The sequence below is a fragment of the Ammodytes marinus genome, assembly GCF_949987685.1.
Source record: "Ammodytes marinus genome assembly, chromosome: 1".
Taxonomy (NCBI): domain Eukaryota; kingdom Metazoa; phylum Chordata; class Actinopteri; order Uranoscopiformes; family Ammodytidae; genus Ammodytes; species Ammodytes marinus.
Genome location: NC_137230.1, coordinates 10,886,091 through 10,901,517, shown reverse-complemented (window position 1 = coordinate 10,901,517; position 15,427 = coordinate 10,886,091). Strand labels below are relative to the sequence as shown.

Sequence of the window (15,427 nt, the reverse complement as noted above, 5' to 3'; positions counted from 1 at the left end):
ACGTGAAGTTCAGATGCTGGGATACACAATGAACCATAGATCAATGGAGCTGAATGCTTAATGTGTTGGTTTGAGAATGGGACAGGGTTGATTCTTTTCTGTGTGTGGTAACTTGATCAGTGAAAGTGGATGCCAGTGGGTCCACACTCCGTATATCCATCACACATCCTTTATCTTAACGAAGAATGTGTTGTGTTATTGTGATTGCCTAAATGGAAATGTTTGCACTTATCTCACTGCATTGTGTTCACAGTGCCCACCAGAATTGTTGGCATTTGTTGCAGATGAAAACTAAAAATAAACCGACCAAGTAGCAAGCTGTATGCAACCCACTTTTCCATACTCAAAGCGGGGGTTTTTTTTCTCGTCTTTTTTTCTAAATTTGTTCACATAAAATGATTTCAGAAAGCTTTTTTTTTTGTCATTTAAAAAAATATGAAATGGTAATAAAGTAGAAATCAAAGGACGATTGCATCATAGTCAGGTGGACATTAGTCAGCTTTGCATGAATGCCAAAAAATACAACCAAGTGCCAAAATTTTGTATCCATCTTTTTTTGAAAGATTCATTTATATTTCACTGCATTATTTCTTGCCCTTCTTAGCAAAGGCTTTAGCCGAGTACTCGATTTATTTGTCTCACCTTCAGCTTGTCTTTACCAGGAGTGCCAATAATTCTGAATGCTGTGACACTGGGATGATAGAGGAATAAAGAAAAGTCTTGAAAAAGTATTTTTTATTGTGTCATTTATTATTATTACTTCTGTGCTGTGTGGTCAGAGCACGTTTTAAGTGGCATTCATTCAAAATATTGAATACATATCTGTGGTTTTCCTTATATACAATTAATTGGTGTTGTAGGTTAAGAAAAAAGGTTAGCATAAGATTGGAGTATTGTGTTTTATGACAGCACCCCTCATGCAGACTAGCTTGATTAAAAAATTATAGTTATATAAAAAACAGATGTAGTCGGTTATTATATACATTTGAAATGTTTAGAAATGGGATGCTTTCCCCAAAAAGAGAAACCGGGCTAATGACAAACTAAAAGTACTTGGGGGAAAAAAAGGCAGACCAGTGGGGTATAAAAACAGTTTAATATTGTTTTTGTAAGACACAACAATCAGTCACAATTGGATGTGAGACCGATGTGTTGACATCTCAAAGTAAAATCGATCAACCTCACAGTAAAAAGTAATATTCATCAAGCAAGCACAAGAACAGTAGAGTGTCAAGCAGGCACAAGACACAACATATCTTTATATACAACCAGCCAGCCTGCTCCTTATTTGTTCACTTTTATCTAACAAATCTGGATGACAAAGTTTCACAGTGTCACAATGACTAAAGTTTTTAAAAAGGGCCCACACTGTTCTTACTGCAAGGCCTCAGTTCAAGTACAGTACGTTTTTATATTAAACCTGTTGACTAACCCATGTAAGTAGGGGGGTCTCAAATACATGAAATTGAGAATGCTACATGAATAGTTATCTAGCTTAGTTTGCCTGGTTCACAATAAGGAGAAGACATTTGAAACATAAACCACAATTTGACTGAAAAGCTGATTCCCTGAATGACATACAGTTTTTTGTCATGTTAATAAATGTTGGTAGAGGGTTTGAAGGTATCGAGACAAAGAAGGCCACCTAATCGGCCAATGGAAAAGTAAATTCAACCTCACTTTACTTTGAGCACTTACTTTACTGTGTTACCTACATACATTGCAGTAAAGCATCTGCCTAGAATTAATTTCATATGATTAACAAAAAAGTTGCATAAACAGACAGTAGTGTGAGTATTGTGACCAATGGATTGTCCAGAGGATAATGTTACTTTACGAGGCGTTTATTAACGCAGAGACTGAGGTAGTGTGAGTGAGTTCAAAGCATTTTGGCAGTGTGCCATTCTGTCTGCTGATATCTGATTCTTACTCAGCTCAGCTGTTGTTCCCAGTTCTAAAGTAAGCATGAACCTAAAGTAATAATGGACTACTCTTATCACTACGGGACACTGAGGAAGAGAAAACAACCTACAGTGCATGTTGTCCAATCTAGAGGTTGCTGCCTTCACTGGTATGTTAAAGAGAACCAGGCTGAGGGAGTTTGAACTCTGCTGGAAGAGTACAATGGGATGAGAAAGTATACATCGATTTAAAGCTGGGGTGGAGGATTTGGGGAGAAAATGGCAGTTGGGATAGAGATTCGAATTCAAATACCTCAACCGCTCCACTTGTTCTCTTTGGTCCCTCCCCTATGGTCCCTCCCTGACACTCTACACCAACAAAGTCGTGCCAAAGTGAATGGACAGTCCCAACAGCCAATAAGAACAGAGAATCGGAGCCTCGCTCTGATTGGTCAAAGTGTACAGCTCATGTTAACTTTGACCAATCATAAATCATATACCCCAGCTTTAAGCCGACGTCCGAGAAAATGTAAGAATGCTTTCGTAGTACAAATACGTTTTAAAACAGTCAGAGTAGCCCAAAAAGCACCATTGAAATCCTAAAACAAGAGACGATACCTGGTTTGCTCACTCAGGGGAAACATTCATAATATTTAGTCATCAACATAATGACATGGTGGCCCGGGACCAAAAGCATTCTTATTAGATTTACGGAAATATCTACCACAGGAACAGCGCGGAAATTGAGTAAATCTGGATGTTGGCGACGGGCCTCAGAATAACCTCTCTCTCATACGATACCATAACATGATACCAGCACAGTGTGTAACAGACCCAATACACACCACAAACTGATGCACCCCAATTCTGAATTTAAAAAAAAAGCACGTCTCATTTGATTTCCCTCCTTTTCCATGACATTAGCTCAATAACTTTTTTCTTGAGCATGACTCCGGATTGTGTGTCGGTGTTGTTGCTCTGTGGGACTGCATCAGAGCTCCTCCAATGAAGTCCAAACGACACTCTTCTCAGGCTTTGAATTGCCTAAAAATTGTGAACACTTTTTTGGCCATTAAAGACCTGTGCAACACATCACAACCCCTCCCTTTTGCAGAGGTCAGTGAAATGAACAAGGTGTTTTCTTTTTTTCCTGAGCCCCTGACAGGCTTCATTAAGGGCTACAGGGTGCTGCACAATCCAGTGGAGTATTTTTCCTTGAGAATGTGTGTCCACCTAAAGGTAAAGGGTTCGTTTGTCTTGCCCGTTCTGCAGCTGTTTCTCATCCCCTTTGGTTTTGTTCCAGTTCTTTAGTCCTTCAGGCAGAGAGGTGTCCTCCTCACATTCCCCCAGCCCGTCCACAAACTCCTCATACGAGGACTTCTCATGAAAGGGACGCGTTCCCAGCAGCTCCACCATGTCAGCCTTGTCTAGAATCTCCTTTTCTAGAAGACGCTTTGCCACCTGCAAAACATGGTACTCTTTGTTTATTCTTTCATACAGTGTATAATGACAGTTTGAACAGCACAACCAGCTGTTTAACTTAAACCGCTGACAAACTTTTGGATGGTAATGAATGATGATCATATCTAACCTGTAACAGCAAACAAGATTATCAGTGAAAACGCTATTTTTATTTACGTAGTTTGAACAGTTTTGTTTGCAGAGACTGACGCGGTTTACGGCGGCAGACTGGAACAGCCTGTGTTCCCTGACTGGTACTAAATCTAAGTTTCATCTGCTTCACTATCGTCATATTACCATTATTAATCTTACAAAGTCACATATACAATACATTATCTCATCATGAGCATCTGAGGTCTCTCCTCATGGACGTATTCGCTTGCTTCCTAAACAAATGCAAGCACCGCCAGCACACGCTTGGACACTGGTGTCGCAAAAAACAACTACCGCTTTTATCCAAAGGTGCTGTAGCTAAAATAAACAGAAAGTCAAAGTACCTTGTAGCTACTTTAGAGCAGTTGAGGTTAGCTATCGGTTTGGTTCTATACAGTTCTCACCTTCTCGACCATTTCTTTCTTGTCGGTGATCAGCTGAAGTGTTCTCTGGAAGGCAGTGTCTATGAGCGTGCGGACCTCCTGGTCTATGAGCTGAGCTGTGGGTTCACTGTAGGGTTTCTCAGTGATCAGCTGGCCCTGTTGAGGCAGGTCAAAGGACATCTGACCCACCGCCTCACTCATTCCAAACTGCACCACCTAAGGCATGAAGAGAAGATGAGCAGTGTCAGTCAAATGACCAACTGAGCTGCTCACTCGAAAGAGAATTCAACCATTCGACTAACAAAATGTGCTAAGTGGCTTTTGACTCTGTTGCTACATAAACAATCGAATCTTCCAGATGTGTTTGTAGTGCAGTTTAACTGAAATAATAATATGAGTGTACAGTGACACAGGAGGTGGTCTTGGCAGCCGCTAAACATACAGAATTGAGTCACAAATGGTGTAACTTGGTGGTGGGTTGTGGTTCATTATAAGCATTAAATTGGTGACATTCCCATGTATTAAATTACTTCTATTTCAGCATGTGAGCGTGTGTGACTCAACACTGACAACCCAATAACATATATTGCGTCCATGATCCCATCCAGTGGTTTGTATACCTGATAACATGCTTGTTGTGTGATGCAGTACTTACCTGTGCGTAGGCAGACTGTGTGACCTTCCTGAGGTCATCCTGAGCCCCGGTGGTGATTCGGTGAAAGAAGACGTGCTCAGCCACTCGCCCGCCCAGCATCATACACATCCTGTCAAACAGCTGCTCCTGGCTGAACAGATACTGCTCCTTGGGTAGATACTGTGCATAACCCAAGCCTTTGCCTCTGGGGACAATGGACACCTGAGGGAGCGCATTAGAAAATCAATCTAATTATAAAAAGAAAATAATTTGGTGAACACTTTATGAGATAGTGAAAAGGTCAAAACGAAGTAGATCATGCAAGGGCTGCAGAAGAATACAGATCAAGCCCCATGATGAGTTACAGTTGAACTGGGAAGTCAGAGTTTCCGAGTTCCCAGTCAAAATTTTAAACTTGAACGATGCCTTAATACTGAATTCCTTACTTCGGATAAACCTGGCAACCCAGAGTTCAACATCCAACTCTGCTGCTCAGCACATGACCAGCAGTGAACACTTTGATAATAGAACAATGTAGCTCTTCTGTATTATACTGTATGTGTCACATAAAATGGAAAAATGTCACTACTCATTTTCTTCCTGTAGATATGATGCTACGATATAAGTATGCACTACGTAAAACATAGAGTGTTGTTATAAACTGGTATGGCTAACCCGAGGTGATCGCTAAAGGCAAACGTTGTTCATGCTTTCTAATATAACATAATTACTCATGTAATTTCCCACACTAATGGAACACAGGCAACTCTGAGGGTGACGTCACTCCCCGTTCTGACTTCCAATGTTAATGGAACACAGCATCAGGGTCATGCTGTGTCAGAGTAGAGTGGCAGAGATGGTGTGACTACCTTGAGTAGGGGGTCTGCATGTTCCAGGAACCAGCCAGTCACAGCATGTCCGGCCTCGTGATAGGCCACAGTAGTCTTCTCTGGAAGCTGCAGTACCTGAGACTTTTTCTCCAGACCTGAGAGCATAGAGGGTGTCTCAGCAAACTGCAATGTGTGCATTCTGTGCCAAGCAGTAAGTTATCAGGGCTGATGTGCCCTTGGAGCACACAGTAAATACAGTGGAGAGGATGGTGTCTTGGCACAAAGACTTTAGTACTGCATAAAATCACACTCTGAGTACATAAGGATCAAACCCTTACGGGGGAAGTCGCAATGAGTTATACTGCAAATTATTGCAGTAAAAGTCTGTATGAATATCCCAGTTTAAAAGGTGCACTATGAAACGTCAGGACTGTCAAAGAAGTGAAACATTTGTAATGCATAATCTTAAATCTGAATAAACAAACTTTGCTCACAGGATCCCTGGAACACTGTTTGAAGTTAGAAAGCTACCTGAAAAGTAACTATTTCACTGTTGTTGTTTACAGCAGCATGGCCAACAGTTTAGTTGTACTCAGAGTATGTAATTGATACCACCATTTATATAACTACTGATTGACTTGTATAACCCATATCCAACAGTCATGCTAGCAATATTGTCATAATATCAAGTGCATACTGTACATGTGGTTGTTAACTTACCACCAATAACTCTGTCGATGGCCTGCTCAAAGTGCTTAACAGTAATATGTAGGTTGAGGTGACGTGCGGCTATTAGAGCAGCCTCATTGCACACATTAGCAATATCAGCCCCTGAGACAAACAAGGAGACAAAACAACCTAGTTAGACTGTGGTGTCAATTTTGGACATGTGACAAACTTCATGATCCTTTTTTTTTTGATTAATCCAAAGACTGATCCGTGTGCACATTAGCACATATCTGTTGTTCTTACCAGTAAAACCTGGGGTTAGAGCAGCTAGCTTTCTGGCCAAAGCTTCCGTTTCTACACTGGAGTCCACCTTCAGAGGTCGTAAATGCACCTTAAAGATGGATGCCCTGCCTTTAATATCTGGTGGTCCTGAAGAAGAAAAACAACAACAAACAACATACTGTATGACTTTTATGTTTCAGGAAATCCTATTCACAGAACAATAAATCATAAGCAGTGAGCGAAATAAGATTAAAACAGCGGCTTCTGCAGTCATCACATGATAATGTTACTGATACAGACAGAGGCAAGACTGTTAACTGCTTGGTAAGGGAACACAACTATTAAAGATAACACTTTCAACTTCCATGTCCCTGTCAAAGTGTTGAATCATATTTTTCAAACTTTACAGAACTGCATATAGACCATTGCATTGCAGCCAACGTATTACTATACTTCCATCCACCCCATTATTTTTATTTTAAATGACGAAATAATGATGTAACAAGGTATTACTGATAACATTTGAATTAGTAATTCTGTTTCCATGTAACGACAGTAAGACTAAAGGAAAGGGAGAACAGAGAAAATAACCAACGCAGAGAGGAGCAGTGTTTGTACGTGTCTCCCTCGCGTTGGCCCCCAGTTCTTTAATCCCGCTTTTATAGACTAGCCAGCCCTCACGTTTTGACCTAGTTTTCTTTGTCAGAGAGAAAACCTGGCCTGCCCACCATTGTCCAGGACTGCTGCGGTAAAGCAAATTAGATCTTATAGCAGGCAGAAAAAAGATAATCCAATTTTAACCACAAAGATTAAAGAACACATTATGCAACACACACGCCTTTAATGACATCACAAGTGAACAGGCGCAATCGAATGACAAAAGCAAAACCTTAATAGGCTTAAAGCTAATTTGTAAAGCAGCAACCATCCTGAGAGGAGACAGCTGCAATGCAACAGGGGGCAGAGCTCAGACTAAGTGCTTCACTTTACCTATGTATATATGTCGATCAAATCGCCCAGGCCTCATCAAAGCCGGATCCAGGATGTCGGCTCGATTGGTGCCAGCTAACACGACCACGTTAGTGCTAGTGTTGAACCCTGTGGTGAACAAAAAAACAGATAGTAGGTAAGTAAGTTAGTAAGTGTATTTATATAGAACTGTTTAAGACATAGAGTTACTATGTGCTTCACACACAAAATGTAAGTGAAATCGAAATACAGAAAGAAAATAAACTCATGTAAAAACACAACACACAGGAAAAAGAGACTAGACCAAAAGGCCTCTTTGGAAAGGCTTGTCTGTATATGTGGGGTTTTCAGAAGCCGCTTAATAAAGTTCACAGAATCAGCAGATATGAAAGATATATCACTAGGAATGGGAGAAAGGAATGCTTGCAGAAAAGGAGAGGAAATAACTGCATACCGTCCATTTCCACCAGCAACTGGTTGAGGGTGTTCTCCTGCTCGCTCTGGTTGCCAAAGTTCCCTCCACCTCTCTTCCTGCCCACCGCGTCAATCTCGTCGATGAAGAGGATGCATGGGGCATTTTTTCGGGCTGTGGCAAACATATCCCTTATCTAACGTGGGATAGACAGGGCAATGAGAAATCACTTCAATATATTTCTCAGAATTCATTACTTCTGACATCCTTAGCAGCCTTTCCTACAGCGGTATTATTCAAACAGAGAGAGCAAAGCAAAGACACATTGCCTTATTTATTGCATCTTGGATATGACAATCCAAGCAATTATTGTGTTTACAGATGATGTAGCCAAACAAAAGCATACGACCCATAATTCATTGCATTCAGCCCAGTACTGACCCTAGCTGGGCCCACGCCAACAAACATTTCCTGGAACTCGGAGCCGTTGACGGTGATGAAGGGGACGTTGGCCTCTCCTGCAGTGGCCTTAGCCAGCAAAGTCTTGCCAGTGCCAGGTGGACCAGATAATACTGCACCCTGAAAGTAAAAGGTGTAACTAAAGGTTGAATTTTGTTTATTTATCACATGCACAACAAATACAGGCAGAGTATTTCCCGATGAAATGTAGCAAGCATAACCAATGACTCAATGAAAGGAGGAGTAAGCGATTGTGGAGAATGCTTGTTGTCAAAAAAAGTTTTGGCAACATCTGTGAAAATCTTCCCACGATCCCCTACCTGTCCGTACTGTGTGTGCGCTGTTAAAAAAAATTAAAATAGAAAAAATATTCAGTGTTAAAGCTGGGGTATATGATTTCTGATTGGTCAGAGTTAACATAACCTGTACACTTTGACCAATCAGAGCGAGGCTCTGATTCTCTGTTCTTATTGGCTGTTGGGACTGTCCATTCACTCTGGCACAACTTTGTTGGTGTAGAGCGATTCAGGGAGGGACCAAAGAGGACAAGTGGAGCGGTTGAGGTATTTGACTTTGAATCTCTATCCCAACTGCCATTTTCTCCCCAAATACTCCACTCCAGCTTTAATACAGAGCCTATAGCCCCTTTGATTACATTCCAGTTTACAGAGCCTGGGCTGTGAATTAACACTGATTTTTTTTCCAGCGCACACACAGTACGGACAGGTCTCCGATCCTGTGGAAATATTCACTGATTTTGACAAAAAGTGATTTTGTCAACAATCGTTGCACAGAATTGCTGAATCCACCTTTAATTTTTTTAACCCATATTCTTCATGGAGGAAAACATTCCATTCACTGAAATCCCCCTCAGCGTAAGACCCTTAAGATATGTAGTATGGCTCACTCTTGGGATCTTGGCTCCTAGGTCCTGGTACTGGCGCGGGTTCTTCAAGAAGTTGACAAACTCCAGAATCTCCAGTTTGGCCTCCTCACATCCTGCAACATCCGTGAACCGAGTGCTGATGTTGTCTTTTATTACTTTGGCTTTGGATTCGCTCATGCTAAAGGGGTTTCCCCGCCCCCTCCCTCCACGACCCCCTGCCATTGGTCCCTGACGCATGGAAAAAAGTAATAGGCCAACCAGCAGCAATGTTGGGAGGGCGGCGAGAAGCAGTGTCCTGTGGGGAAAGGGAAAGCAAGCCAAGTTACACTCAGAAGCAAATCTAATATGCATAGCAGCCACTTTGATGTGAAAGTTCCAGGTGCTTGTCAAATGTAATTCTCACCCATCACTTTCACTACTGTAGAACACGGGTACTTTCTGTGTGAGTTCTAGACCTATTTCTTGTTGGGCCATCTCCAGGTTATGCTCAAATGAGTCAACACTGCCAATGTTGAACCACAAATAGCTCTGAAACATAAAAACAACACAAAACATGCAGTGTACAGTATAAATGCTTATACACTTCATAGCAGGACAATGTAACTTCTTAAAGGAGAAATAATAAGGGACACATATTCTCTACAGCTTCAAATGTTCATCTTTATGCAGATGACACCTGTTGTGCAGAAGGTTTACATTCTGGTGTTTTTAACCTTCAAAGCTGCTAAGTTGGTTTTCAAAGCAGACAAGACAAAATGAATAGTTTTCACCAGAGCTTAAAACAACATTATCATCACTACCCAAAGTAGTACAAATATTGACAGAGTCACTGATTTCAAGTGATGAGAAGATAACTTTTGAACATCATATAACTAAACCAACAAGTTAATTAAGGCAAAAGATTGTTTGCTTTTATCGAAACAAGAAGATCTTATTCCCCTTGCACTGTAGAAAAACACGTATTAGGAAACTTTACTTTCAGTATTGGAAAATGGTTACATTTTATAATTGCATCCCTCAGCTGCATATCTACAGCCCTTGGATACTGTCTATCACTTTACAGGTGATTGTTATAGTACTCATCATTGTGTGCTTTATAATAAGCTCTCTATGCCATATAAACTGGGTTTTATTTATTCACAAGGCGCTTACTGGTCTTTTCCCTGCATATATGACCTCTTTGTTGTCTTTTAATATGTGCTCTTATCGTAAATGACTGGATTAAATGTGCCAGCTGTTTTTCTGAACTTGGAAAATCCGGTTTCTCGCACTGTGCACCTGTAACCTGGAATAACCTGTAGAACAATCTAAATCTGACCTCATTTTTACCCTAAGGGCAATTTAATGTTTCTACCTAGTTGAAATCCTTTCGACAAATCTAGGACGTCTTCTCTGGTTGTATTACTGTTGAACTACATGTGAAGTCCATAGCAAACATTTATAAGCCTGTATGTGTGTGTTTGGGGGACATGGATCAATTGTACATGTTCATTTACATGTTGAATACTGCCCAACTCAGTGTATAAACTGGTAGGCCTTTGGGGAGACCACAGTAAAACTAAATCTTGACCAGTACCTAGGATTGACCTATATTAAAAGGATGTAACATCATTTTCGTGCCACTCACCACGTCTGATGTGTTGACTCCATTGGCGGGAATTACTTTGACATATTGTTTATTGATGACCTCCAGGTGATCCACCTGTGAAGAGAGCACAATAACCAATTAGTTCACAAGGTTGCCAAAAACACACAAACATGCAGATGAAACACTCCCACATTAAGAAGTTGCCTAAACTAAAACTCCCTCTGTCTCTTACAATGCCTCTGTTCAAGTAGTTATGCACAAAGTCCTTCCAGGAGATCTGGACCCCCGTCTCTCGGAAGTACAAGTACAGAAAGGCTGAGGCCATGCCCGCTGCACCTATTGCAAAGTTACGAACAGCTCTTTCATCCCAGGGAAAGTCCTCCTGTTTAGATGTGAGAAATGGTGTAAAAGAGGGGTAACAACTGAAACAATATATATGAGCTTATATTCATTTTGGAACATGAATGCCTTACATCATTTTAAAATCAGATTTAATAAACGTTTCCATTACATTTCCTTATTTAAATGAATGTTAACAAGACATGTGGGGAGTGGGACATGTTCTAATGGAAAAATAACTATCTATTATCTACAACTTTATATAATTCAATTAGAGGAATATTATAAGCATGTTATAGACCAGAGCAGTGGTCGTGTAGAATGCAACTTTAACTTGCATAACGACAAACAGGCTTAGATTTCTACTTTTGAATAGCTCAGTAAATATATTCCAGGAGATTAGTGTTTGCATAATAGTGTATAATTACTGGCGTGCATAGACATCCTCAATAAAACACAGTTATAACAGTATTATTCTGGCCGTGATCCACACCTGGAAGCGCGTCCACCAGTCCTCCTTTTTTCCGCCTCCCCTTTGTTGTTCGTCCCCCTCTTCATCTGGGATCCGCTCTTTCTTTACAAGCAAGTCTTGCTCTTTGGTATTTCCATCTTAAAAAAAAAGCAACAGAAAAATCAGTCATATACGCTTCAGAAGAACTTAGTAAAGAGGATGTGCTGCGTCTGACTCAAACCGTCCTCACCTTCAGTGGATTTGTTGACGCCCGTGCTTTCTTCACTCTTTGGGAAAAACTTTTCAAAACCTAAAAAAATTATTAAAAAATTTAAACAAAAAGAATGAAGTTGAGATAGCTCAGAGCAAACCTGAAAAGATTTAGGTCAATGTTTGCAAGTGGTGCAACAGCATTAAAAGGTCCGTTACCTCTCGGTGGTTTGTTTGAGCTCATCAACCGAGCGAGAGGGAAACTGTGTTGATATAGCGCGCCACAACTCCTTTGGATCAGCGTCGTCTTCTGGAATAAAGATAGCATATGGGGAAGGAGTTAGCAGTGAAGGCCTGTGGCAATAGAAATACAGCAGCAATGCATTTATCCATCCTCATTCATTATGTGATAGATTTTGTTGCACCGATATGACAGAATGAAACATGATGATCCACAGTCTCATCTACAGCTGTTATCAATAAGTCACACAGGCTAACTTTCATGATTAGGCTACATGAGAAATAGGTCTTGCTAGTAGGCCAACATGTTTTTCAACATTTTTGGCAGGATTACTGAAATGTATTTTTGACCTTGGCAAACATGACTGTGTCACAACCTCATTTCATTGAGTTATTACAACACTGCTGCAAATGACCCACTTGGAGTGGACACAGTTTCTGCCAAGCTCACATCATGGTATTTACTTACTTTGTGCATATTCATTACAATGAGTTTCAAACACTTGCACACTTTCACAAAACTATAACATGTTAATTGTAGGTCAAGGCCAATAACATTATTGAAACTTGAGAATAATACTATTGAAAACATTATGTTCACTATTGTTTAAAAAAAGATAGGCCCACTGTAAAAATCAAAACAAAACAAAAACACCAATGAACATAATCAGACTTCCTGTCGATTGATTTACCATCCACCAGAGAGAAATAAATCCTATAAGATCATAGTATAGGGACAGTGTTAAAATAAGAGTTATCACGAAACACCTTGTATTACTTTTCTTTGTTTGTGTAAGTGGGCCTAACCTCATCACAACATCCATTAGCTTTCACTTGATTCTAAAGAAAATGCAATCCCTTCGGTGAGTAAAACATGTCTCTGAAAAATATCCCTGCTACCATTTCTAATCAATAGGCCTAACTTATTTTCATATGTGGGGTGAATTCGGGTAATCTGGGACATTGGGTAATCTGGGACACTTAAACTCAAATGTGTTTATTTCCTTATCTAACAAAGTTTTTTCAAAAAAAAAATGACTACAGGATTAGCATGAATGTCACGCAACTGAAATGATATGTCTTCATGGGGGGATGTCACAGGAAGAGGAAGAGCACTTATCAAACAGAAGCTCCCCTGAGAATTTCGAGAATTGGTCAATGACATAGGATTCTGATCAATTTAATGTTAAGGATATAACTCTTTCAAAAATAATGCATATTGTTTTTTTTGGCAATTATGTTTGTGATATGTTAAAGAAACAAAATATGCAATAATATGTTGAATATTTGTTTTAGATTTTTATTTTTCAACCATTATGTTGCTGTCCCAGATTATCAAATATGATTGATAATCTGGGACAGCAGGTTTTGGGTAATCTGGGACAGTCATTTAAATGATCCAAATTGGAAAAATATGCATTTACAGTGCTTAACTACTATTGCAAAGTACAATACAATAGCCTATCTCATAAAATATATAAAAATATATGACCTATAATGTGCAAAATTCAATGCATTAGGCCTACAGAGTACAATGGCCCCACAATGTCAGGAAAAGAGACCATGACTGAAAGACAATGTTTTGAATAATTGCATATGGTAGATCAATTCATCAATTGTACAATGTATTTGACTTATTCAGCTTTCTTTTTGTCATTTTTCCACAATGCTTGTATAGGACTTGTTGATAGTGAGGCTAAACTGCAGAAAATATGGTGATTTAGTCTTTTTTTTAAAGGCTAATACAACTGTCCCAGATTACCACGTCACCTGTCCCAGATTATCAAATTTAGGCCGAATATTTAATTTGTCACAAAGAACTCTAATAGTTGTGGCATGTCTCTTCTTGGTATCATATCTACATTTTTTTTCTTCTGGTGTTGTAGAAAACATTTTACAGATTTCAGAAATGTATAATATGTTGAGATTATGTGTTGGATAGATATCGCAATAGGTCGCTGAAGTCAAAATTGCGAAAATCGTCCCACATTACCCGAATTCACCCTGCTTACATTTGCTTCACCTATTATTATTTTTTAACTAAATGCAATGAAAAAATCAGAGGAACAAACACCGACCCCCTCTCTACAGTAGTAGGCTACACGCCCCCATCTAAGTAAACATTATGAAAGTGAGGAAACCGAGTTATAAACTACACTCCCTCAAAAAAGGACATCTGATCGTTAGAATCCAAACAACTGAGGAATGATACACAAACAGCGCTGCACTGTGTTTATTTGGAAGTTGTTCTTGGTCTGATGCCCACACTTAGGAACAGTGTGTTCTTAAATACGACAGAGCTCAAATACAGTCAAATAGGCTGCAGACAATAGCCTATTAGTAAGCATATAAGCTACATCTCCAGCAACACACTGCTATCCATCCATTGCTTCTGCAAATACATAGCTGTTTAAAAGAGAAGTTATGCATTCGTCTATTCAAGCGAGTTTGCATAATGAGACAAACCAAAACAATGTCATCGTACATACCATCGCGAGGGCGCCGCCGCCGCTGCTGCGACTGCGAACTGTTGCTGGTATTGTGGCTAAGCCTCGGCTCCATGTCCGAACCCGGTTCCGAAGAGGCCCCATGCCCACTGAGAGCAGCCCCATCGCTTCAGCCGCTTTCCCTCGGGTTCCCTAGACTGATGTCCGACTCCGAACCATCAACACGCACGAACACCAGGGCCAGCAGCAACAACCAGGCAACAACCCGTCCCAGCTCTAGTCTCGCGAGAAGATTGCAGTTATCAAAGAGTAGCGTGAGGTTTCAAATAGCTTTCATTATGTTGCATTTAAATCCCCAAAATGAAGCTGAAGCATTTGACATTGAGAATGTTGGCACAGAACAAAGTCTGGGAATGTAATTTTGCACTCAAAAAGAGCCTCCTTGTAGCATTTTATTTTTAGGGAAAGTTTTTCTCCAAGAGCAAACTTTGTAAGACACGTTATGGTTGGGTTCACTCATGGGTTCACTGTGTTCATGGTTAACTCCTGCAGCATGTTATGAATATTGTTGTTTTATTAAATCGCATATTGGCTGTATTTGTATGTCGGTTTGGACATGCTGTACTTTACATAGGCTAATGTTTCACAACGATTGGCAGAAATTCAAGTCCTCGACCACTGTACCAGTTGTACTGCACTTAGCCTACATTTATTACATAGCCAAGATAGGGGTGGAAATGTTGCCACCACCTGCTACATGACTAGGCTATATCAGGTGTTGGACATAAGTCAATTTAGAACTGTAAGCCTACTCATGTACAATTTTACAGTAGGTTACTTGTACTCAACTTGAGAAGGTAATTTTTCTTACACGCTGTACTTCTCTACATTTCAGGGTGCTAATACTGTAGCCTATATATTATTCAAGTAAAAAATGAAAAGGCAACAATGATAATTGATTTATCTTTGAGTCTTTTTTTTTAATTAACAAATTATCTTTATCTAGTTCCTCAAATGTTCCTCCAAAATGTATTTTGGTTTTTGACTGTTATTCAGAAAAAGACACTATGTCAAATAGCTGTACACTGAACTTGACTTGAACACAACACTGCA

General features: G+C 40.0%; 1 protein-coding gene across 2 annotated transcripts; it reads right to left on the bottom strand.

Annotated features, from left to right (window-relative positions):
- Positions 1–1,033: 1,033 nt before the first annotated feature.
- LOC307254891 (mitochondrial inner membrane m-AAA protease component AFG3L1-like) lies at positions 1,034–14,548 on the bottom strand. 2 transcript variants are annotated; one of them, XM_080033438.1, is made up of 17 exons: positions 14,357–14,548; positions 11,847–11,937; positions 11,668–11,727; positions 11,460–11,575; positions 10,860–11,009; positions 10,667–10,741; positions 9,443–9,567; positions 9,061–9,334; positions 8,136–8,273; positions 7,737–7,890; positions 7,304–7,411; positions 6,335–6,460; positions 6,083–6,193; positions 5,402–5,517; positions 4,554–4,754; positions 3,920–4,114; positions 1,034–3,362 (listed from the first exon to the last, which is right to left on the bottom strand). In XM_080033438.1, exons 1-17 carry the CDS (start codon positions 14,477–14,479, stop codon positions 3,135–3,137), a joined length of 2,391 nt encoding a protein of 796 aa, XP_079889564.1. In that variant the 5' UTR covers positions 14,480–14,548; the 3' UTR covers positions 1,034–3,134. The 2 variants fall into 2 exon arrangements, with proteins under 2 accessions (XP_079889564.1, XP_079889565.1); XM_080033439.1 differs by having other exon boundaries at positions 11,847–11,934.
- Between the last annotated feature and the right edge of the window lie 879 nt (positions 14,549–15,427).